Below are 26,413 nucleotides of genomic sequence, written 5' to 3'. Positions count from 1 at the left end.
GCCGATCGATCGGCACACCTCTACTTTTCGTGTAACATCTCAAGAAAGTTGTATGAAAAGTTAATTTATTCTAGTTGTTAAAAATCAAGCAGTGGAACATGCACAGTAAAGATGTATTACACACGGTGATGTATTTTATTATTATCCCAGAGATTTATAGTGGGCAAAATTTCTAAAGAGCAAGACATTTGAAAAAAGATGCAGATTCCAATTAAGCAAATGTTAATGGAAAATATTATGTACAATTCAAAGTGTTTTTTATATGATTAATAGCTTTTTCTTTTGCTTTAAAGTATTATGTATCTTCCAGGCACATTCTGCCATTTTATAGTACAACCAAGAAGTTATTACAACCAAACAATTTCACGTTGTACAAGGTTTCCCCCAGAAAACTTGCTAAGCCCGGTGGTTGGGCGCTAGGCCAATCATTCATCGAGTGGCCTGCCATGTTTTTGAGTTAAAAAATGTTTAAAGTTGACAGGAAATTTGAAAATATTACTTGATAATTATGTGTTATTGAAAGATTGGAAGATTAATATCTGAACATTAACTATAAAGCATTAAAAAATGCAAAAAGTTTAAAAAGACTTAAAAGACTATGCAATCTGTAGCCTTTTGGGGGTACAAGTAAAGCCTGGTGGCCCACCAGGCTTATAATATACTGAGGGAAACCCTGTTGTAATTTAATGCCATGAAATTGGGCCTCTATCTCTTTAAAAACTCCTGTTCCTTCTGAACCTTCGCCTTCAGGAAATCATCACAGCATCTCTCCTCTATTAACCCCTTAATGTTTTTACCAGTGTTGCAGTGAGATGTCGCTCATAACACACCATGTTTGTTCAACCTAAGCTCATACTGCCTCTTTCTTTTTTTTTTTTTTTTTTTCCAGTAAAACCACATACATCCTGCAAGGGCAATTTCCACTTAACACCAGACTTGGGATCACCTAGTCATTGAATTAAGGCTAAATACAACAAACTTATTTGATAAAAACATTATCCTTATATTGTTTCTGCTAGCTATATGTAAGACATGCAAAAATCTTTTTATATTTTAAGATTCCTTGTCTAGACATCTATGTCCATTAAGATATTGCTCGTTTAGTTTATTTTTGGGACATTAACAAGGAAAAAATAAGAACTGGTAAAGTTGTTAAACCTTTCAATAAAAAAGAACAGAAAAGAAAATTATATTTGTGGCCCACGAGTTCTTTCAACAGTATGATTTTGGCCCATATAGCACTAAGGACTCTACAACTTTCACTACCACAGGTTTTTCTTCCACTAAACTTTCCAGCAATAGGCTTTGTCACAGCACTTTGTGAACAGCCAGCTGCTTTAGTGGTTATTCTTTGTGCCACACCCTACTTGTTGAGGGCATTGACTACCGTCTACTTGACAACTGACAATTTAGAAGATGATTGTGTCGAGCATAACAGCATTTCTATTAGTCGTTTTTATCTTGTAATTCCAGTGAAACTAAATGTTGGGTTTTCATGTGCTGTAGGATATAATTATCCAAATTAAAATAAAATAAAATATGTCTCACTGTGTGTAATGAATCAGGAGAAGTTTAGCTTTTTCAATCAAAATAACTAAATTAGCTGAGATTATTTCATAATAATCTAATTTACTGAAATGTTGATGAATATTTAGAAACGTTCCACATTTTTGGGATCTCTCACACACTTTGCTACTTCTCAAATTACATCAGAGACTTTAGTGTCCCCAAAAAAAGCCCATCCATACTTAAAGCTTTCTTTAAAGTAGGCGCTAATGCTTAGATGCAGTGTGGCATGTTGTATAAATGCAGCAATCGAAAACAGCACCACAGGGGTCGACTGAGATAGCTATCTGCACAGGGGTCAGAAGAAAAGGGTAGTGTGTGTTATGTAAGTGTCTCCCTGCTCCCGCTACCCTCTATGCATAATAAATGCCCTAGACATGCTTTGTGTGTTCAATTTGAATACAAACTAACACTGTTTCTCTTAAATGGCTTCCCAGGCTGAGCCCTAATTCAGTCTATGTAAAAGCATTCTGCCATTGTTTTGTTTTCAATTTGGATCAAAGCCACGAAGGCAACCGTAAGAGACACTTAGATATTCAGGTCTAGCACCTTGTTAAAGGAACAGATGCATAATGTTATTGTACAAATGTGTGCAGAAAAAGAAAGTCAATTTATTTGGTTTTGGTAGATGTGGATCTGATTATGTTGAGGATGTCATGTTTTAATTTGCTTTGTCTTTTTAATGAATAAAGCACTGAAATACTGGTGCAGAAGATAACTGAATATTTCAGAAAAATCTTTCACTTGCAGATACAAGAAGTTAACTTGGCATAGATGTTCAATGGGTCTTCCTTTTTTCAAAACAAAAGAAAAGAAAAAAAAGCTACTGAAAAATTCAAGATGGCCACCATTTTACAGGATGGTCATAGGGATCGTGTATGTTGTACTAAATGTGCCAGTGATTATCACAGATGATTACATTTGTTAAATCATGCTTAATTTGACCCATTGATCACTCATGTCTTGTAATAATTTTTTAAGAGTGCCGCCATGGTCGTCATGGAAAATACATGTTTGCACTAAAATCACTAAATAGATGAATGTGTTTGGTGACAAATCATAACCTACATATTTTGAGCCAAAAATCATTTGTATTTTGTTGATTTGCAGTTATCTTTTTCTGGTGGACATTTTTCAGTGGCCATTGTGGTTATAATGTATACTTTTGTATTAAAATCAGCAGTAGTTATTGCCATTGCTGGCCAAATAGTTAGGTTGACTAACCATAAATTCACTAAGCAAGAATCTTAGCTCTGCTGCCGCTAAACCACTAAGCATATTTAAAAAATCAGCAGAAGTTGGCGCTAACCAAGACGATTGTAAGTCTGTCACACATTGTCTCTGTCTAGTTGACGACTGGTGTGAGATTCACAAAGAGCAAAGTCCTCAATTGCTGATTCTTCTACATATTACTTTAAAGTTGCCTGAATAAGAAAACATGATTTGACAGTTCATCCAAGTCATGAAAATGAGTAACATTTTATGGCAATAATTGGCTTAAAAAGCTCAAAATGGCGGCCATCATCGTAAAATTCAAGTGGCTAATGGGACTTTTTACAGTAATATGCTACACTACGGCTCTTTGGAAGCAGAAACCTTATTGTCTGGCAGTTTTAGTACCAAACGATAAAAACAGTCACAACAACATCTGCTGTAACAGTCACGATTTCAAATGGTAGGTGACTTGATACATCCCTGAAAACGGAGTAAATACTAGATGTACACATCGCTGCCTCATAACATATCTGATAACGAATAATGTCTGGAAATGGAGAAATAAAAGAAAAATTGTCTTAAATGAGGATGATGTAACAAAAAACATATATGTCAGCCAATGTGTAAAAGTGCAAGCGTGGAGCTCCCCGTCTGCAACTGTGCATCAGCATGTTTCACAAGTTAGTAGCTGCCATGTGAAAAGCTCTAGATGGTTCTTAATGCCGTCTTCCATCTATTATTTACCAGCTCCCCTGCCTTGTCATCAGCATCCCCATGTTTCCACGTCTTTATCGAGCGCTGTTCACCTCCTTCCTTAAGTTAATGTCCACTCTCTTTATTAAAGGCTGGCTTACTTTTATTTTTCCATTTCAGGTTACAAACATCTTTCTATAAAATTGTTTAAAGTCACAATGCAATATAGCCATTAATGAAATCCTATTGTTTTTTTGTTGTTGTTGTTTTCCCCCTTACACCAAACCTTTTTCTGCTACCATTTAGAGTCCAGATGGAAATGTAGTAGTAAGGAGCGATGCTCGTGTGTCCTCCCTCACTCTGAAGTATGTCAAGTATACAGATGCCGGTCAGTATCTCTGCAAAGCTCGCAGTGCCATCGGAGAGGATGAACAGACCGCTTATCTGGAGGTCCGCTGTGAGTATTGCATTGTCTTCAGCTTAGCTGGAAAATAAGTCTGGTTCCTGAGAGTCAGGTTTAGGTGAACCTACAGTCACAATGGGCTGTAGGTTGTGAATGTTTTGGGCTTTTAATTATTTATTTGAGTCATTATTTTTCAAATTTGGCATGATTAGACAATCAACCCTAAGGAAAAAAGTAAAGCATATGGAGAACAAATTTTAAACTATTGGGGAACCATCTGTAATTTACACAGGGTCAAAATTCTGCATACAGGCTGACTAGTATGTGAGAACACGTTCCTTAGTATCCAACCCAACCCAAATCCGTAGGCAATGTGTCCCAATCCAGCCTGACTAATTAACTTTACTTATAGACCTATGCCTACTTTTTTTAAATTACGATTTTACTGCTTCTGATTGTAGACCATTTAGATAAGCAGTGTCCCATATTTAGCTTGTGATTAACATCTTCCAGTTCCATCTTCTCGTTTGTTGTAACCTCAGGGTGAGTCAAGTTCAGATACTCAAGTGCAAATCATCTGGCATGTGTGATTTGCAGGATCCCATCTCCTCTGCTGCTCAGACAGGGCAGGGCAGGGCAGAGCTGTGTGTGCATGCAGTTTACTGTGCTTGTTACAATCTGATTAACTTCTGCACCCTCTTTACTGTGTTTATTTCCTCAACAAGTTAAGCTATCTACTCTAGACTATAGACAGATTAAAACAACTTTATATTGTACATTATCATTTGGTTTTCTCTGTGCTGTATGGATCGCAGGCAAGCAAATAACACTGACCCAACCCGGCCTGAACTTTTTGTCTCGTTTGAGTTCGGCTCAGGCCATAAATCTAAACTATATTCCTTAGTAACTTCCACCTTGACTGCAACATTTTTGTAGCTATCTGCAAGTTTCAAGGTGAATATAGAGTTTAGTTAATTGGTTGTTATCCTGCCGCAGGATAACAACCACAATTTGCACACGTTCTGCAGGGTTGAGGTCAGGGTCATTGCAGAAGCCTGTCTGCAATCTGTATCCTTTCCTGCCAGTTTTGACTTCCATTTGTGATCATTGTTCTATTCCGATTTGTTATAAAACCAAAGTGTGTCTAAGTTTCAACCAGGTAGCTGTTCATTTGACTTGAAGAACTTAGAGGTACTCCTTGTTCTTTATTGCTCCATCCTCTGGCAATGCTGCACCGCTGAGCTCGACAGTTGGTACATAGCTCTTAGGTTTTAAAGCCTCAACTTGACTGCTGCAAACATACTTTTTGGTTCGTACAGATAAAACAAGTTTGTGTCTGATCATAGACCTTTCTGAAACTCGGTTGTCGTTGAAGGACGTAAACTTTGAGTAGGGGCTTCTGTTTTGTTTGGGATCCTCTCAATTCTTGGGCAATACTTTGACTTAACTGGGTGTTGCAAAAGGACTGGGATCCCAAATACTTATAAAAACTGAAACTAGAACGGATAAAGGAAGTCAAGGGTATGCCGAAGGAGTATGCATGAATGGTGCCTCTCTGCAGCAAACAAACCAACTAATTTAAATCAATTCTGCTCAGAAATGTGGTGAAACATAAATATTCACACTACAAAATTAAATAAATCATTAAAAGCCCCACAATGAATGTGTATGAATTTCCAACCAGAACTATGAACAAGTTAAAAAATATTTTCAGCTGTTTGAAAGAGTTTTCTGAATCACATTCTCAACTCCTAGATACGCCTAAGATCCACGGAACAGTGGCGGTTTACACGTGGGAGGGAAACCCGGTCAACATCAGCTGCGAGGTCAAGGCTTTCCCCACAGATGTGTCAATTGTTTGGCTCAGAGATGGACTGCAGCTTCCAAACTCAAACACCACCAACATCAAAATCTTCAGAACTCCTTTATCCAGTTACCTACAGGTACTGACTTTAAAGTACACTTTGCAACGTAAACATACATAATGCATGCATGAAGTTTTCTCCATGTGCACAGACACATCCCAGACCCCCCATCACCTTGTGTCATCAAGATTTCATGAGCATAGACTAAGAAGTGAGGGGGATTTTCTTCTAGCCTCATTGTCGGGGGTGGGGGGATCTATGAATAATTCAGCAGCATGAAGGCTCACGGCAACACATGAAAATAGGCTGTTCTGATGGACAAACACAAAAGTCACCTCCATGGTGATTGACACATAAGTTTGTTCATCTGTTTAGCCATGCTTCCCTTCATATGTTCACTGCTCTATTTTCTTCTCCCCTCCAGATTACACCAGAGTCTGAAAATGATTTTGGAAGCTATAACTGCACCGCCTCAAACGAGATGGGCACCGAGTCCAAGGAGTTCCTGCTCATTCAGGCCGGTCAGTGATGAGGATGTGGTTTAAATCTCACTCTTGTTTACAGCATTTGGCCTATTCAGTAATAGCTGTTAAATTTGTACAGGGTGTACGGACATCCGTAAAATGTCTTAAAAGTGTTTGTGTGTGTGTAAAATTAAGACCTTAAAATGTCTTAAATTCATTAAAAATGGGTCTTTAATTTGTTAGTCACAGGTCTTAAACTTTGTAGAGGCAGGACTGTTTAATGTAGTTTTCTTTTTTCGTGGTACTTTTCTATTAGGCAAAAGTTTAAGTTGTTTGGAAACATCTTCATTGAGTTCTGTGACTTGAGGAGGTTGAGGCTACTGGTAACTAGCCGCTAAACTACCCTGGCTAGCTAGCTAGCTAGCTAGCATTTTTGCCTCTATCAAATTTATTAGCAGTTGGCTGGATGATGTTCATTTTTGCAACTGGCTGATTTCTACTGCCAACCAATTTGAGATAAAGTGATAAAACAAAACTTTTAAGCTTGGCACTATGGGGGTTAAAGCTGTAGAGAGCAAAATCTGCAGTATGAGAAGCACAAAGCTGAGTTGATAGGTTTTAAGTCTTACATTTGACTTGCTGAAACGTGCAGATGCGATTCAGTACCATTGTAGCAGAATTAAACTTAAGGGTACATTCACACTATCCCTAGTAATCAAGCTAGTTAGCCTACAAACCTAGGTCTTGGATTGGTTGCTGTGAACTCTGGTGCGGTTTGAATGCATATGTGAATGCTAAGCGGACCGGAGAGCACTCCAAAAGCACGAGGAGTAAATGCAACCAAAACAAATGTCCAGCGCTAGTGGGAGAGAAGGCTTGTGGTCTTTCATCAAAGAAAGAGAAATCCTACAACCGTTAAAATTTGACGGCACTTCATTTTTGTCTACATTTCATGAAGAAGGAAGTTCCACTCAGTGTCCTCTTCAGACGTTTTTGTGCCATTTTTTTCAGTGGTTCTTGGTTCAGGGCCTCTAGAGGCGAGAGGATGAACATGTTTTTCATAGGGTTTGGTTGGTTTGACACAATGCAGTGCGAAAAACCGCACCAGCTGAAAATATAACACATGTTGCAATTTTGGACCAAAAATCAAACAGTCTACCGGACTATCAGGTGTGAAAGCAACCTAAAACACAGAGTAGTGCTTTAGATGTTGTCTTGCTCTGGGCTGTAAAACAGATTTTACACTCCTTTTTAAAATATATTTTGCAGTAACAGCCAGCATGAGATTACACAAAGCAGCGGTGTTTGTTTAGATAGAAGATAACTTTAGATAAAAAGACATCAGCTCAACTATCAGCAACGGTTATCTGTGTCTTGTATCAAAGCCCTCGGTGCAGTGTAAAATAAACCTTTGCTGTGTTTTTACTTTGCATCTGCATAATTCAGCTGAATGCTTTCTTGAGAAAAGTACAAGTTAATAATGTTACACCTTCATATGAATGCATCCGTCTTCATAAGACAAGAGGAAAGGAGAAAATACAGGTTATAAGCCACCATCTGAAGTGACTAGAGAAAAAAAAGCAGCATTTTTCACTTCAGGCAGAAACCTGTGCAACCACAGTAATTACAGTGTTCCTTTTTACTACCCAGATCAAAGTGATGCAGGAAAGAATGGAGCTCGCTTTAGAGTGTAGGAATCCCGCAAAGCCACCAGAACTCGGATATTACTGTTTCAATTAGTTAAACACTTTTAATAATGTAATTTTTCCCAAAATGGATCAAGAAGTGGGTGGAGAACAATTATTTTTTTATGCTGGTAAATTTAACAAAGCATGATTGAAAGTCAGAATGCGTTTTCAGCTCCTTCTGCACCTCGCAGCCTACATGGTTTTTATAGGAAGGGTAAAATAAATCTTTATTTTACTAGTATCAGTATATTTCTGAACCCTTCTGTTCATAGTTTAAATGTTTTCATATTTCTGAAACACTGAATTATCTGTGAGATAAAGGGTTTAAATCCATATTCAATTTTAGTTTAAGCTCTTTCAAAGGTTTTTAGGTCTGTTTAATGCTTTCTTATTTTAATTTATTATTTATATTTTTTTACAGTTTTGCTTTTATATTTTACATCAAAAGACATGTTTTCATTTTGCTTCTTTCTCCAGGAACTTATTTTTCTAGAGTTCTAGCCTTTCCCTGACTGTGTGTGTTTTTACTGTGCTCTTTATGTAAATTAAGGCTGCTTACCAGTCCTGTAGCAGTGTTTATGCTTCCAACAGATAAATAATAAATCTACCAGGTGCACTATGACCACTACTGCTCAACCCTCCCTGCAAATGAGGTTTATTGTCTAAATACTAGCAGCTGGTTTAGTTTAGTTTAAAACTAAACTGCTGGTATTAGTAGTTGTGCAAAGAGCAATTTACATTTTGATTTAGTGCATATTAATCAGCATTTCTAGATTAAAGAGTCTTGTAAAAATGTCAGATTTTAGCCTTTTGTAATGGCAGGTTTATGGTGAAAAGAAAAAAAAAAGACGCATACACACACAGACAAACACAAAATTTAATTGATTAAAATCTTTTAACTGTGGTGGAGCCAGCCCATGAAGCAATTTGTATACAAATATGTCATCTGAATAGATTATAAAACTATCCCAATGCTTGCTTAATATTTTTACAATGATAATATGGATTTTTTTTATTTTATTTTTTAGTAAGATCCATAGCTTTAAACCTATAAATCACTAATTAATTCACTTGTGCAACTGTTATGTATTATGAGATGCATTAAGAGTTCAATGTCTCACTTTGAAAGGAACAAGCGGCCATAAGAATGGTTTTTGTGAAATTTTAAACTTTCTGTAGTTAAACTGACCTAATTTTTTTTTTTTTTTTTTTTTTTTACAGAGGTTCCGTCATCGTTGGTCATTGATGAAGTGAGGCCTTTCTCCACCACCGCTCTGATCCAGTTTGGAGAGCCTGAATCTACTGGAGGCGTTCCTGTTCTCAAGTACAGAGCTGAATGGAGGATGCAGGGCAGGAGCAGCTGGACGCAGAAAGTCTACGAGGTCCAAGACGGTAAATGCACATATAAAAACTAAACTGCTGGTATTAGTAGTTGTGCAAAATTCACTTAAAAGTTCAACAAAAGATTTAGTTATTTTTCAATGAATGTTAGATAAAACCTTTTTTTTTATTATTTTGGTTGGAATTGATATAAAATGTCAGAAATATAAGTGCAAATATAGAAATCAATATTCATACATTGTTTTGTATATAAATGCTAGATAAATTTTAATAATGTAGGAAAATGTTATGTTAATGCTAAACTGCCATTAACTAAAAAACACTTACTTGGGCCAAAATTACCATTATTTACAGTTAAGAATAAATATTTTAAATCAAATAAATTCAAATAAAACTGTAAAAGATTTGGTACATGAAACTGGCATAAGTTAAATGAATAACACTTCTTTATTTAAACGTTTACAAGGATTAAAATACGTACATTTTTAAATGTTAGTCAATGATTATGTATTGTACTTGTAACCATCTATAATTATTTCTGTATAGTTTTAAATTACTTCAATTTTTATGGCTTATGGAATTAGAAAACTGTATACATTTATATGAAAAAATTGAATTATTCCTTACAGTTGTAATTAGATTATCGAGTTTGTAATTAATTATTGGACAAACTGTTTCTTTGTTGGATCGTGGCACACTTGGCTGTCAATACAAACTGTGACGTTGACAAAATAATTGAACACGGCTGCTGCTCTTGTTTCCCTGTATGCCGAGTTTCGGTACATCTCTAAATGGATTAATCAGTTGTCTAAACATTGTTTGGGCGAAATGAGAATCCAGCTAATCAGCGTTTGCGTGTTCGCCTATTAATTATCCATGTATTGTTGGAACGGGGGGGGGGAATTCGTTTATTGTTGTGCTCAGCAAAACGATCAAGGTGCTCTCAACAGAAACTGCGCTGTCTCTGATATTGTAACAGACTTCGACAACGAGGTGACGATAACGGGCCTGAAACCGGAGAGCCGCTACGAGGTGAAGCTGTCGGCCATTAACGGCAAGGGCGAAGGAGAGAGCAGCCCCACGGAGCGGTTCAAGACCGAGCCTGTCCGTAAGTGCACAGTTGACAGCGCAGTGTGAAGCTTTTATCCTCCTTCATTTCTTTCATCACAAACATATTACCTGCAGAGGATTTCTGTAAACACATTATCGGCTGGTTGCCTGAGATGTTTGGACAGTTTCACAAAAACAGAGTGACTTCAGTCCTTTCTGCTGACCGATTTTGCTTCTCTACTGGGAGATGTTTGAATTCATGAAGCAGTTATTTTAAAAGCCACCTACAGATATTTTTTACTCCTATAATTACATGCCCACTTTGTTACAAAGTATAGATATAATTTTTACAGCACTCTCATGTTAATTATGTTGTAATTTACTGAAAAAATAGAAGGTTTAATTTCTTACTCCCTAATTGCAGTGAGGAATTACAGTATCACCAGCAGCATGATATGGATATGAATGAGTCTTTTGCCATCACAACAGCTCTTACTAATCAGGGGAAGTTGTACTAAAGTCAAACATTATATCTTAGTATCTCAGTTCAAAAAGTCAAACTCCTAATTTATAGAATTATCACACACAGTAATGCATTTCAAATGTGTATTTGTAGTTATTTGAATGACTACAAATGTAACCTCATTTTCTTTGCACCTTCCACAGTGGCTCTCAATAACTTTGGCTGAAAATGAAATGGCGGTTTTAAAAAAAGTAAACTATAGTAGATTTTTACCTAAAATTATTAGTTGTGTGACATTAGCGGCTCTAAATAAGTTTTATTTGGCTGGCCTCAGAGGAATAATGGCTTTTTAGGATGTAAAGGTCACAGACTCCTGGGATAGTACAATTAAAAAAGTGTTTAATTCTGACCATTTATTTTTTAGCAAACATATTAAAGAGAAATACTGCTGATTTCAGTTGGTCACCAACACACTCCACAGAAAAGATGAGCTACAAAAGCTCCTTGCTAAAGAAGCTGGCCTGTCCAAAATACTGAAAGTACCAGTACCAATATTCCCTTTGGGAACCTATGAAGTATTGCCAAGAAGAAAATCAGAGACACCACAACAGTCAACAGATACAACTATGAGAGGAGTGTGGGGTTTTTTAGCACCTCAGATGTGCCATAGGCTGATCTGCTCCACCTTGCTTTGATGTAATAATTCATGCAAAAAGTTCCTTGACTGCATATCGAGTGCACACTTATAAAGGGGCAGTATTGTGTTTTTTCTGTGCACATAGTACCATCTTGTAGCACAAATCAAGTAACTATCTTAACAAGGGCTGTAGCGACACACTAATCTCACGATATGTGATATTCTGCTCACAATATGATATATATCACGATATTCAGCAAACGGTATGATTCAATACATTTTTAAGATTTTCTGAAAGATTTTAGAGGGACAGAATGTGTTTGGTGACATTTTGTGACTGTTCCATAGACTTGGATTAAATTCATTGAACTGATGGCATAATACTGGTTTAATAAATGCTTTTGTTATAAATTCTTTTATAGATTTGCTTTGTTTGAATGTTAATTTTGTAGCTTTGTGTATTTAGTTATGCAGAAAAGGAATATTTTTGTCTTATCCACTTTTATTTATTTATATTTTATTTATTTCATTTCATTATTTATTATTAATTGTAACTGTTTCATTACATGTCATTTTTACAGTACATGTGCAAGTTGGAACACGAAGGATTTGAGTAGGATGTAATGTGTCGATACTCGCAGCATCGATAAAACAACTTTGTTAAAAAATGCTATATATCAAATTGAACTTAAAAGAAACTTTTCTTCATAATTTAAAGCTTTGAAATTGGGTCTCTGTTGCTTTAAAACCTCCTTTCTGAAACCTCTGCCTTCAAGAAGTCATCACAACACCACTCCTCTATTAACCATCCAACAACATTGTGAGCTCATATGATGAACTCAGCTGATGTGCAGTTCCACAAGGTGTTTGCTAATTGCTGCTGGCTAGTCTGAAGGAGCTGAATGGAGGAGTAGAAGTACAGGGTTCAACACTCTCTGAGGTGGAACTGCAGCTCTGACGTGGCGCTGTGGCTGGAAAGCGTTTTGCACAGCTGAGTGGTTGCCACGGGTGATTAAAGGATTTCTCAAACATGCATGAAGAGAAAAAAACATTGAGGGACTAACATGATGTTGTGACGTAATACTCAGAAAAGTCGATTTTACATAATACTGCCCCTTTAGGGAATAAACACTTATTTATAATCAGTTTTCTTATAAACTGTTTGTTTTCATTAATTATTTGCCATAATCATCAAAACAAACAGTTTATAATCAGTTTATAATCAGTTTTCTTATAAACTGTTTGTTTTCATTAATTATTTGCCATAATCATCAAAACAAAGAGAAAAAAATCTTGAAAAAGATTCTTTAAAAGTATTACAGTGTGTAATAAATGCTTGATATGAGTTTCACTTTATGAATTGAAGAAACAAACTTACGTAAAATTCCAATATATTGATTTGGACCAGTACCGCCTCTCAGTCCTGTGAATCAGAGTTGGATCTTTGGAGCCTCTTCAATTGTATGAGACTTTTAGGTCGACTGTGTCACAGCTGATGCTGTAGGTGCTGCGACTGGTCCACAAAAATGGTTTAACATGTAACAAATATGAAAAGTAATCCAGTGCTAATGTATTTTTCAACTCAAATTTGCATTGTGTCATCAGCGGTCCACTTATCTGATCACTATCTTTTCAGAATTCACTGAATCCTGATCTCATGGTTTAGTGTTTAGTGCCCTCTGTTGGTTGTCCATTTATAGAGCAGAGCCTCCCATGATGACTTCATGTCTTGTCTTTACGTTTCTATTTTTTAATGACTAATTTTTGTATCCATTGTTCATTTTTCTCTGTTGTCCCTCAGCCCCCATTAAGAAGAGTAAGTGATTCATCTGTTGTAGATATAGGTTTAGTTTTAGCACTAGTTAATGTTAATTGAAAAGCTTAAAGATGCAGCAAAAAGGTGAAATGTTTTTTCTTGTTTTAGCCATATTTTCAGTCTCTGTAAATTTGAACCACTGTTTTAAAAAAAAGTAATTGTAACTCTTCTTAAAAGTAATCACTTTCTTTGTTTCATAAACAATAGCTCTTGCACAGCGCCAGAAATTAGACTTCCCAAATTCTTCATTCAAGAGATTCTTTTAATCGAGGTTCAGATGGTCATTTGTGTAGAAAACTGATTTTGATTGCTTCTCTTGTCTTATGTCTCTAGACGACCTTTTTCATTTTTTCACAGACGGAACAGGTTTGTTCTGTGGCGCCGCTAATAGAAGCCCTTAGTGCTGTAGCCGTTTTCGTCTTACGGGATAACCTAGTCACCCCCGCTGATTAGAAACATTTCTAGTAACGTGAAGGCATTGCAAAACCCGATAAGTTCCTCTTGCATTCGTGACCTCGCATGCCCCCATTTTCACTGCAAACTCCTCTGTGAACAGATTTTTATTATTATTATTTCACTTTCATCCCATGAGTTTTAATCTGATACACACAAATATGAATAATAATGTAATTCTGGGTTTGGAGCTTGTAAAAAAAAAATAATTGGCTTAGTGACACTGTGATGAATTAACGGGAAATCTTCGTATTTCAAAAGCCGCTAAATTTTTTGCCTCTGGTTTCAGCTACTTTGGGGATGAGTTTGGGGAATATTTGCATTTGGATTAAGCCCATCAGCATTGATTAATCAGTTGCCTTCTGAAGGATTAATTCTGTCTAAATCAGGATGTAAAGTTGTTTGATGTCTCTTGCACTTCTCACATTGAGAAGCCAAACAGAGGAATTAAAGTGCCTTTTAACAGTGTTTATAGCTTTGCTGTGGTTTAGTCTCTTTTTAGTTTGTCCTTAGGGTCACTTTAGTTTTTCTCTCCTCTACCCTTGCCTCTGTTTTGTCATCTCCCAGCAGAGACCCGCCAAGGTTTTCAGAACTTTTTTAGCATTTTGACATGTAACAAGCACACATTTTGATGGATTTTACTGGAATTTTATGACAAATCAACACAAAGCAGCACATAATTCTAAAGGGAAGGAAAAACGAAGGGTTTCCCAACATTTGCACAAATAAAAACACACAAAAAAAAACCCTTTATATTAAGCAGCCTTGAGTCTATGTGTTGTGGAAACTACCTTTTGCTGCAACTGCATTTTTTTTTTTTTTATTGCAACTAGCTTACTAATCTTTGCATTTTATTGTTATTAATCAATCAGTCAATTAATCAGTCATAAAATAAAATAAAAAATAAATCAAAGTTTGTGGTTACAATGTGAGAAATGTTGAAAAAGTCAAAGAGGTCTGAATGTTTTGTTCTTTAATTATGTCTTTTTACTTTTTCAATCACTCATTTCATGTTTGACTTGCATGGTGCTGATGGTTCCTTCAACCGTGCAGAAGGTAACTTGGTGTTGAATTTCCTCCGACGAAGAAGATTCTTAACTTCAGCTGATGAATACGACAATTAAACACCACATTATGTGCTTCTGTGTTCGCATGTAATACTTTAATCAGTCATGTCGGCATCTTGACGGGGGGAAAAAAATAAAAAATGAGGGAAAACCAGAGCTGGTCATGGCGCTGTAGAAGTATTGATAGTCGGCCACATGATGGATGTTTATCAGTTGGATATGTTACAGTAAATCAAGTGTGTAATGAAACTTGTTTGTTATAATTACAAAAGAATCATTGGTCGTTTCTTGCTACCATTTATTCCTGCCGACATCCCTTAGCTCTGGTTTTCATTCAAAGACTTGAGTATTTTTACATTTAATTTCCTCATTGCTGGTCATTGTTAACACTATTAAGATCAACGCCTTTCAGTTAGATCTACTAACTTGACTGAATTGAGTTTTGGAGGCAATAAAATGACATCTCTAAATTCTAATCTATGCAAAAAGCTTGCTGTTTAATAGTATCAAGTTGTACAAAATCAGGTTGCAGTAATTCATTTTTTTCCCTAAATAATAACCAACTGGTGTAGCAGTTAGGTTGTATGTTATGAAATGTAAGATGATAGGATTAGCTACATACTGCAGCTTTAAGGAAGCTGCAGTATGTAGCTTCCTTAAAGCTACATACTGCAGGATGAGTATTTCATCCTAGCTGGTCCCTTAGCATTCTTCATGCCAGCTGACGGTCACTCAGCAACAGCAGCAGCAGCTCAGATGAATCAAATAAGCATGTGGTTGTGTGTCATTTGCCAATTAGTGCAACCTGACAGCATCTTGGGACAAGTGATTAAAGGTCAACTGAATAAAAGAGGACCAGAGCAGGAAGAATGGCTAGTTTTAAACTTTGAATTTAACGGTCAGCTAACAATTGCCTCTGACTTTGCTTACAATCAAATTTCATACGATGTGCAGTTAAATTATCGAGTTTTGAAATAATCTTTGTGTTGCTCTTGTGTACCTTTAGGAAATCCTAATCCTCCTAAGCTTGAAGGGTCAGTGGAGCCTAAAGGCAACTCCCTCAAAGTCAGCTGGATTAAGCAGGATGATGGCGGCTCTCCCATCCTGCATTATCTTATCCGCTATAAACCCGTGAGTTAACAATTCATTCATGTTGAGTGTTAAAAAAATACCTCCAGTGTGCATCTCTGGGGAAAATACATTTCCAGCATAATTATGCTTTTAAGCAAATATCCATCCACGCCACCTTTCTTGCGGCATCTCCAGGTTAATATACAATTCTGCTTTCTATTACATCAACAGCTTTTTTTCTTCTTCTTCTGAAGTTTACGCTTTGCTGCCTTGAAAGCATGTCGTTTATGTCTGTCTCTGTCCTCAGATCCAGACGTCACAGTGGAAGCCTGAGATCCGGATGCCCAGTGGCAGCGATTACGTCGTGCTGCGTGGATTGGACTGGGACACGGAGTACGACGTGTATGTGGTGGCCGAGAACCTGAAGGGGAAGTCTCCGCCCGCCACCATGTCCTTCAGAACATCTGCAGAGCCAGAGGCCTTCCCAGGTATGCGACGTCTAACTGCTCTCAGTAAACCAACAGGGTGAAACACGGGAGCCAAACTCAAAGCTGAAAAATGAGTGTTGCGGTCTATTCTTTAATTTAACTCACATTAGTAAAGAGAAAAATAGTGTTGAGAAAAAGTATGTGCATCTTTACAGATTATTTTTTATTTATTTTCATTTTGTTTTCTGTCACACTTAAATGTCTCAGATCATCATTTAAAGCTTTAAATCAGATAAGGATACAAAATGCAGAAATACAGTTTTCTAATTATGTAATTCATCAAGGGAAAGAAAGCTCTTCAAATTTATGTAAAAAATATAATTTCTCTGCGGAATTGTTGTAATTTAGCTAATTGGAGTGTTTCAGAGTGGAGTTTAGATGTTCTGACCTGGAATTTGGGCCAGAATTATCTGCTTGATGGTTGGGTCGGGCTCAGGCTTTTGTGGTGCGTTTAATAAACCTCTGATACATACAGCTCAGAGAAAGCTAAATGAGAATCCACGATATAAAGTTGTGGTAATCTACTTACAGTGAGAGTAGAAGAGTAGAGAGTTTAATATGTTGAGGAAAAAGTAAGCAGACTTAAACAAGTGCAGCGCACCGCATGCGGCTCTGCTCAAGCAGCGGCGCAGATAGGATCCTATCAACCACACATCCCAGATGATTTACACCTGACTCACCCTGTGGTTAAGATGGAGCAGGAAGACGATAAAATCTAAAAACAAAAGAAAACGAAACTCTTAAAAACATGTCAGGTTTCAGGCCCTTAAATTAAAGTTAATTAGTTGGGTTAGATCCAATCTAAACTAGTAGGAATCTAAACTAAAGTCTAAACTAAAGTAGGAACTTTGGATCGTTGTTCTGCTGCGTAACCCAAGAATCCTTTAGGCTAAAGTTATAACCTGATGGCCAAATATTCATCAGGATTTCAGGATTTTGTCAATTCCTGCAAATTGTCCAGACCCTGAAGCAGCAAAGCTGCCCCAGACAGCCATGCTACCACACAGAGCCAGGTTGGGCTGCATAACCTTCTCCTATTCTATTAATACATTAAATAAAGAGCTGAAAACTGCTTTCTGGGTTGTTTTTTGTTGTTGTTTTTTGGATGCATCTTTGTCTGAAACTTGATGATCTGAAACATCTAGGAGTGGCAGAAAAACAAAAACTCTTTAGGAGGTGAAATACTTTCTCATAGCTGGTATAAATGTCCAAGTTGGATAAAAAAGATGTTTTTATTTGTTGTTTTTGAAAACCATGGCTGAATAAGCTTGAGTTTGTGTTTCACAGGAGGACGACTTCCTCCAATCCTGTTTTTCCCCCTTTAACCTGTGTATAATTTTAACCAAGTAGATGAAATAGTTTCCCTCTGAGAGGAATCTTTTGAATGACTCTTAATTAACATGTTCAGTGAGGTCCTAACTGCAGCTGAAGCAGCTTGTTACTAACGGTAGAAAACCCACACAGCCTGTCAAATTCCCTTTAAGTGCTAGACCCTGTCGAGCGCTTCGCTGAAGTATCGCAGCAGGCCATTATGTCTTCCTCTCACTTTTTTTTCTAATTTATTTCCCAAACTAAAGCTTTTTCCACTCACTGCCACTGAGTCACCCATCCAGTCAACACAGTGTGCTCCCCCCCCCCTTTGTGATGTGCTTTTGCTTTGATGTGTTGCTGCTTCTTTTTTTTTCCTCCCTCAAATGTGAGAAATCATTTTTCTTAATTTTTTTTTCACCTTTGGTTTTCAGAACTGAAACATTTTTTTCACGCTCTCTCTCTCTCTTTCTCTGTTTTCCCCCACCTTCTCTTTATTTCCTGTTTATTTTGCTTTTATTTCCTCCTCTTATTTTCTTTTTCTCTCTTTTCATCTCCTCGCTCATTGTTCCTGCTCTCTCTCCTGATCCTGGATATTCGTGTGGTGGGCCCACGTGAACATTTTCGTCCCGACCTGTGTGCGTTTTGGTCTGGTTTGTGCTGTCTCGACCCACAGCCACTCAGGGCAGCTCATCTGTGACATACACTTTGGTACTACTCATCTCGCCCCTTGTCATTGCACTTCTGCTGACGTAGTTTATGTTTGGGATCTACATCGTAGCGTCGGAGGAGAGCCTGCCTTTTCTCTGGCCTGGCTTTCTTTCTTTCTGGACGCTTTTAGCCACTATAGCGGACTTCCTCCATGACCGATGCGCCTCTGTCATGGTGGCGAGAAGGCTGTTGTGTGGTTTCAGAACAGACCAGACAGACTTAATGAACCAAAGGCAGTGGAAAACCTTCGCCTCCCACAGATTCACTCTGCTCAGCATTAGCACAGCTAGCCATCAGCACTTGACAGAGAGGATTCCCAGTTTACAATTATGAACAGATGTGGAGTTAAAATAATATATATTTTTTTTAACAAAGCAAAACATAGCACTTAGAATCGAGTGAGCACCGAGTACTGAACCTGTCTGTTTACATAAACACTGTATAATGTTGTGTTTCATAAAATTGTACTCTAGAGGTTTGGAACAATAACACTGACAATGCCGGGGCGCGGGGACTCAAATATTTGTATTGTTTATATTGGCAAAGATTCACAAAATGTTTACTGAAATATTAGAGAACATTTATTTTTGTGCAGATTAATAAGATTTTTTCTGTTGTGCAAGTGTTTTTAATCTGATGTCCACAGAAGTTACATCATGTTTTTTATATATTTATATGTGGAAGGTGCTTCATTCAGCTGTAGTGCTGTGAAAAAGTATTTGCCCCCTAACAGATTTATTCAGTTTTATTCATTTTGCCATATGTATATTTTTGGATAATAAAAGCTACCGACCCTTTTGGAAAAGTAACTGACACGTTTGCTAAATCATAGATTAACTATGATTAAATTTTATGGAGAGCCATGTTCAAATTCACTAACTTTGTCCGTGTCCGACCTGTAGAATCCAGGAATAACCTAAACAGAACCTAGGCTCTACTTTTTTGCAGCACTGCATGTTTTATAGCCTGGCAGACATATTTACTTTGGGCATGGGTCTGGTTTAGGGAATTTTTGTAAAAAAGACAAGGTTGTGCACTAAAATACATATTTCACAGGCAGCAAGTTTTTCTTATTTTTTTATTTTTATTTATTTATTTTTTTTTAACGAACTGATCATTCAAACATCTTTTTTCAAACAGAAATATTTGAATCAGTCAAAAAAATTATTCTGCCATGGAGAGCATGTTAACTATTTGATAGGATAAAAATTTTGGACAATATCAGTTATTGCAGATAACCTCCCACAATCCTTTGCTGCATCACTATCACATAACCAACACCCCACAGAAACAAACAACAACAATAATGAATATTAGTTAAAATTGGCCTGGTTTTATGTCAGATATACTAAAACATTCCTATGCTGCTGCTAGTGCTGATATTTCATGCACTCTTACTCTTTGAGATTGGTCAAATTACTGGTCTGGATTAAGCAAAGCAAGCAAACAGCCGTTTACACTTTTTGTACTGAATTAATCTTTTGCTATTGTGCAGAATCAAAAATATGTGAATCGCAGTGGTGAAATGTTGCATAGGTAGCAATCTTAATTACTTTTGATGATTCTGAGAAAAGGATTCATTAAAAAAAAGAAAGAAAGAAACCCCTCGCCGTACCACTTCTATGGTTTGAAGCACTTACTATGGTCGACATTGCCAGAGTTCTCTTGATCTGTATGGGATATAAAGTAAAGCAGCTCAGCTCCTCCCCCACATGTTGTTGTGCAGTGTCAATAAAACAAGTTTAAAGAAAGCATTTGGAAATACATCAGGTGGGAATTTAACATGACAAATTAAGCAGCAAACAGTTTATAGCAACGTTCCGCACAATAATCATATATCACTATATTTATGAGGCTCTTATTCTATACCTACAGTTAAATCTGTGCATCACAACAAAAACACAAATATCATAGATAACATAAGTGTAATCAATTGTCTATTATTTCAGCAGTAATAGTAATAGTTGTTTCAGTTCTGTTTTACATATGTTATTATATCTAGATAACTTTTGGTTTCAAAACCATGTCACAAATTTTTACTGCAACTTGTCACATGAAAACTGCATACCGACCCATGCCTAATTTAGCCAATAATCTGTATAATCAAAATTTAATTCATGCAATAAACCCCACTCATATAAAACATTAAGTCGTCTGCAAAAAATAAAAGATTGCAGATATTCAAAATAACATGTTTGTGTATGTGAGAAAGCAGGTTTCTCCAAGCAGAACACTACGTTGTGCAGGGTCTTAGTTGCTTTAATTGTCAGTAGTCATAATGTTATGGCTGATCGATGTACATATTAAAATATTGCATTAGAAGTCCATGACAACTAAAGATAGTTTTAGATCAAGAGTAAAGATTCAGCAGGTTTTTCTTTTTTTGGAAATGGAAATGTTGACCCGCATGTAACCAGCAACACTGTAAACTTTGGTTTGCTTGTGTTTCTAATATCAAATAAATTGCTTGAAAATAAAAACATGTATATAATTTTGTCCCCTTAAATCCGATCTTTTCATATGAAATACACATTCATCATGATTAACATTAGAGGAGTATTTAAACAGCTCACACACTGCTGACTCATGTTCAGAATCAGTTCAAGGCAACTTGTCGGTAACCACTCCTCAGCAGGTACGTTCTTTATTTTCATACAAGTATTTAAAGCTCCTGTAGCTTTGCAGCACTTTAATTTGGTGGTTTATGTTGTTGTGCGTCTCGCTCCAGTTTCTCACTGCTCTGCGTTGTGTCTCCTGTCTGGCAGATCTGGGTGATGAGGGCCCGTTCTTCATGAACATCATACTCTGGGCAGGGATCCTTGTTGTAGTATTTGTACTCCTGCTGCTAGCAGTGGATGTCACTTGTTACTTTGTCAACAAATGTGGCCTTATCATGTGCCTGTGTGGAAAATCAGGCACAGGGACGAAAGGGCACGTGTTGGAAGAGGCCAAAGCTGCTTTCGTGTGAGTATGAAAGATCACATTTAAGTTTTTTTCACAAATTTGTTATAACATCCCAGCTCTGAGCGAGAGAAAATTTATGAACCAGCTGTTTTTTATCCAGATACTGTGTTTATATTTTTAACTAAGTTCACATTGATAAGTTGTAAAATTGTACTTAATTTGTGTACATTTATGAAGTAATTTAATTAGGTATTTATATTTTATATTTGAAAGTGTCTTTGATTAGTAATGGATGACTTCCTGTTGACCTAGTGTATGTGTATATGACACAGATGCCCTTTTCTATTACATTTAGCATCTTATTGATTTGTTCTACAAGGCCTTTCCAAAATAAGAAATAAAAATTCAAACGGTGTAAAATCACAACGGTAACAAGCTGCTAATATACCCGTACTACCTTAACTAGCTTGCGTTTTTGCGTCCATCAAGCATGACTACAAGTTTATTGCCAAACAGAACTCAACCATCTACATACAAAATGCTGAATAATTAACATTCAAATGATATCTAAATAACCATTTTTCCTCTAACAAAGCAAAACGTACACATGTGCAATAACAGAATTGGAAAGCCTAGATTCACAGCTCTCATTGCATCTTCTCACACTACGACAGTAAAATGAAATGTTGGTCAGCACATCATGTGCTGCCATTGTAATAACGCCGTCCTCTCGATCTCATAGGAAAGACGAGTCCAAAGAGCCCATAGTGGAAGTCCGAACGGAGGATGAGTGCACAGCCAATCACAACGCAGCCGGACCGATAGAGCCCAACGAAACTACACCTCTCACAAAGCCAGAGTGAGTAAATAACAGACAAATAGCACTCAGCAACTTTTACGCAAAGGTTTTCTTAACTGTCCGACATTGCACTCCACTTTAAAGAATCGTCTTATTTAACAACACTTAATTCGCCTTTTCAATCTGTGGAAAAGTTCAGTTTATTCTTGAGTGGAGTCCACTGGATTGTGTTGCTTTTCCTTTCCTCCTCCCGGTCAAAGGGGATTACCGTACTTTGTGTTTCTGCTCCAGCTCTGGAGATTTTCTGTCTCATTATGTGAAGGTTGAAGCAATACCAGTAAAAGACACAAAAAGGCTTTTTTTTCTCTCCCAAGTGTGGTCAATTCATAAAGCCATTCGACAGCCTCAGCCAGCCATCTCATACCAGAAGTATGGAAGAAAAAGCAAAAAACTGTAGAAAAATGCAGAGCAAGATTGTCACTGGTACTGTTTAACCCTTAAAGGTGGTTCAGTGTGGTGCTGTAGTTCACCTTAAGAAGATTGGTGCCTTTTAAGTACATTAGTTGAGTAGTCAGTGTACTCCATGTTGGTGTGTGTATGGGATGTATCCTTTAATGTTCACTCACAGCATGATGCCCCTTTTTTCTTTTTTGTTTCTTGCTAAGCTTAATAGTTGCTGTTTTTCAGTTGCTTTTGTCTCTGTTTGTGTGACTTTCTGAAGCCAACTAATCCCTCTGCATGCTCTCGTTCGGGTCACCCCTCCTCTTGTCACAGTCACCCTGGTGTCTAGTCTGTGTGTCTCTGTTCTCTCCCTGCTCTCTCAGGCTGGTGGCTTCTCTGGCACTGGACACCCCCTCCTCCGTAGCCACCAACTCAGACACAGCCACCGCGACCATTGATCCTGCTCAGGAAAGCCCCTCTAGCGAGACCACCACACTCACATGCAGCCTGTCCACCCTGGCCAACGAGCCCTCGCCCACCCCCCTCACCGCTCCGGCCCCGACCCCCGAGTCCAACACGGCCCCTCCGACCCCCGTGGTCTCCTCGACCGCCGTTGAAGCCAAAATGGCACCGTTGCTCGAGGAGAGGGGGCATAAGACCTTGGAAGAGCCGGAGAAGATGAGCAATCCTCCTACCACCCCCGAACAGTGTAGACCTCAAAAGTCCGGAACGCCAATACCGCCAAAGCGCAGACACTCTCCCAAACTCGCTGCTCTGAATGCTAAAAACAGTCCGCCGGTTTCCCCTCTCGCCGTGTCTTCTCCTCCTCTCATTCCAGATGGCAAGAAACCTGCACCGAGCCCACCGGTCAACAAGCCCACTCCACGGGCCAACGCCGTTGCCTTAAGCAAAGAGACACCGGTGCAAACTGCTGCCTCTACAGCGAACACTGCCCTCCCAAAACCAGACCCGGAGTCTAAACCTGGGCTTCCAGATTCTACCGCATACACCTTTACTGACTTTGACACAGATAATCCAACCAGTAACAACATCCCCACACCAAAACCCGCGCCGATTTACGCTTCTTCAGATATCCCCAATGCCGTCGAAGATCCACAACTCAAAAATCCCGTCACTCTATTGGCAGACATCCCCTCGCCTTTACCCATCACCGCAATCGCTTCAGCAGTCCCGAACGACCTCCTGACGCCGGGGTCAGACCTGTACGACTTAACGGCTCCGGACGGAGTGCACAAAAATGCAGATTTAGAGTTAGAGCTGAGAAACGGCGCAGGAAGGCCCTCCCGGCCCCTCTCTGACCTGATTAGCTTAGAGAGCCCGTCCGCCGCCCCCTCTCTGCCCAGCGGAGACCAAGCAGACTTCCCTCCCTCAGGCCCAGTTCTGGAGGCTTCAGAGACTCTCAAGACCGCTCCTCCTGTCAACGATGAGTACGGCTCCCTCTAGAGGTTTATCTGTGTGCGTGTGTCGTTCGTGTGAGAGTGCGTGTAACTTGTATGCTCATTCATTCACCACCGCATCTTGCCATTGACCACACAATATCAGATATTGCAATGGTAAACTGTGGTAATGACATTGGGGGTGAATTTTAATTGTTAGTGGAATGTTGCAGATAGAAGTGATCTGATGGTTGTCATTTTCTTTGCCTGTGTGTGACAGTTATTCAATGTGGGGTTTGGAAACAAAACATTAAGAGTATTTGAGCAAGTTTTTAGAAATGCAAGTTGTCAAAGGGGCAGTTTTATGTAAAATCAGCTTTTGGCTTTACATCATGTTATAATGTTATTGCCTCATCAAAAACATGCCTGGAGTGTCGCCTTGATTCTGTCATGCATGTTTGACAGATTATTTAATTTGCCGTGGCGACCATTCAGCTGTGCAAAACGGCCTGGATGGACCTAGCGCGGCCTTTGAGACACATTCCGCCTCATGGAGCACCCATTCCCTGTGATTCCCCCACTCAGCTCCTTCAGACTAGCCAGTAGCAATTAGCAAACACCTGGCGGAACTGCGCATCTGCCGAGCTCATTATACGAGCCACTTCTCAATAAAACGCTGGTAAGAATCTTAAATGCTTAATAGAGGAGCGATGTTGTGATGACTTCTGAGTTTCAGAAAGAGCAGGAGTTTTTAAAGCAACAGACGCCCAATTTCAAGGCGATAAATTACAAAGTAAAATTTGTTTTGTCATATTTGATATATATAGCATTTTTTTAACAACTTATCAGTTACTTGATCGTACCATAAAATGGCACTATGTGCCTGGAAACCACGTAAAGCTGCCCCTTTAACTAAGCTCAATCTGGGTATACACATCCAGTTTTAAACAAAGTTAAAAAAGGATTCAGTTATGTTTATTAGCACATCCAGAGCCTAAATCACATGTGTGCGTTCAAAGCTGAGGCCCACAGTGATGTGACTCCACACATCAAAATCTGGAACTCATTAATTTAATTTAAGGATGGTAGACATCGTTACTGACTAATTTACAAACTAGCAGCAGGCTTTACCTCTTCAAATACCTCTAGTTTACTCTGAGGTCAGGAAATCGTGGGTTTAATTTGCTTTGAACAATTTTATTGTGCATTTTTGTTTTTCACACACACACAAAAAAAAAGTCAGAACAGCAAAAAAAAAAAAAAAATCCCAAGAGATTTCAAAGTAAATAAGAACCCAATGACAATAATGAAAAGTAAAACAAGCTTAAAAAAATGCCATTTCAGCTAAACACAGCATATTGTATGCAACAAATATCAATACATATAAAGCACTGTCCCCAATTACAGTGTTTAAGCATCTGGTTTGTTTTTCTTTAAAATAAAAATCTAGATTTTAGGTCATTTTCAACAGGGGTCACAATTAATTCAATATTACTGATTCACATTAATTATATTAATTAGCAAAAGTGATAACATAAAAAAATTGAATTTAATTTAGAAACAAATCACAAAACTTGACTTATCTATATTTATTTGCTTTTAAAAAATGTTAAGAATTACAGGGTTCCTACAAGGTTTAAAACGAAACGTATGTTTTAAAGCAAACAAGGATTTTTAGAGTCCAAGTGTGGCAAAGCTGACGCTGTCTGGAAATTATACAGTTGTTTGTCCCAGACCTTTCTCCTCATTTATTTTGGGAGCTACAAAAATATCAGCCGCCCGCAAAAAGTGCTGTAATTTTCAGAGCGATTACACAAAATGGATAGTGTGACATCTGAGAACGTCTGCCTGCTGCGATTCATTTTGATGAGATTTAAAGATCACAGGTTATCTACGGTGTACCTGGAAAGGATTCACAGCATCTGTGTTGTTACAGCCTTACTCCAAATTGCATGAAATGCATCTCTTTCTTCAAACTTCTACATAGATATACTTAAATATGAAAATGTGGGGAAAGATTTTTGTAGCGTTTGGCCAATTCCTTGAAGCTAAAATGTTGCAGTTATTCACAGCCTGCATCATGAACGGTGTGTTTCTGCGGATGGCAGGAATGCCACAGGGAGGAACTAGAGGAGATTGATATTTTTCACAGATTGTCTCGTTTTGCACAATTTTGCCAAATATGGAAAAATCTTTTAATAAAAGTAGCTTTAAGAGCTGCAAATAACAGCATTCAACATATTTAAAATATATCATCATTCAAATATTGGAGATTATTTTTTAATGAATATTGACTTTTACATGAACTCAACTTAATGCTTCTTCTCTAGATTTTCCAACTCTAAAATGATTAAAAAACAAAAAAACTGCAACTAACATGAATATAAGAGATGTAATTTATATACATAAAACAGGCAATGTGTATGCGTGTAGAAAAAAATAAAACAAATCAAAGCAAATATTACCTTTTTCTAAAAAAAAAAAAAAAAAAAAAAAAAAAAAATTTTTAAAAAAAAAAGGGTGCTTTTTAAAAACCAGGGGCTCGTCGATAAGAAAACAAACTTAAAAATAAA

At 37.7% G+C, this 26,413-nt stretch overlaps 1 protein-coding gene across 15 annotated transcripts in view; it reads left to right on the top strand.

Moving 5' to 3' along the window:
- ncam1b (neural cell adhesion molecule 1b) overlaps positions 1 to 26,413 on the top strand; it is a 131,389-nt gene that overhangs the window by 99,678 nt on the left and 5,298 nt on the right. For 4 of the 15 annotated variants that reach the window (XM_015036202.1, XM_015036434.1, XM_015036123.1 and 1 more), the window contains 13 exons: positions 3,781 to 3,931; positions 5,633 to 5,820; positions 6,167 to 6,263; positions 9,116 to 9,286; positions 10,215 to 10,343; positions 13,187 to 13,201; positions 13,535 to 13,567; positions 14,708 to 14,710; positions 15,728 to 15,852; positions 16,100 to 16,280; positions 21,065 to 21,263; positions 21,946 to 22,062; positions 22,827 to 23,891. In XM_015036202.1, coding sequence (XP_014891688.1) covers positions 3,781 to 3,931; positions 5,633 to 5,820; positions 6,167 to 6,263; positions 9,116 to 9,286; positions 10,215 to 10,343; positions 13,187 to 13,201; positions 13,535 to 13,567; positions 14,708 to 14,710; positions 15,728 to 15,852; positions 16,100 to 16,280; positions 21,065 to 21,263; positions 21,946 to 22,062; positions 22,827 to 23,891 — 2,474 coding nt within the window. Of the gene's footprint in view, positions 1 to 3,780; positions 3,932 to 5,632; positions 5,821 to 6,166; positions 6,264 to 9,115; positions 9,287 to 10,214; positions 10,344 to 10,679; positions 10,683 to 13,186; positions 13,202 to 13,534; positions 13,568 to 14,707; positions 14,711 to 15,727; positions 15,853 to 16,099; positions 16,281 to 18,264; positions 19,385 to 21,064; positions 21,264 to 21,945; positions 22,063 to 22,826; positions 23,920 to 26,413 lie in introns of those variants that run through there. The other 11 variants (XM_015036738.1, XM_015036499.1, XM_015036281.1 and 8 more) reach the window with 7 other exon arrangements.

The sequence above is a fragment of the Poecilia latipinna genome, unplaced genomic scaffold (assembly GCF_001443285.1).
Source record: "Poecilia latipinna isolate Pla-1442-1.1 unplaced genomic scaffold, P_latipinna-1.0 Scaffold1, whole genome shotgun sequence".
Lineage (NCBI taxonomy): Eukaryota > Metazoa > Chordata > Actinopteri > Cyprinodontiformes > Poeciliidae > Poecilia > Poecilia latipinna.
The sequence above is the reverse complement of the archived record's forward strand: the minus strand, read 5'-3'. Positions and strand labels throughout refer to the sequence as shown.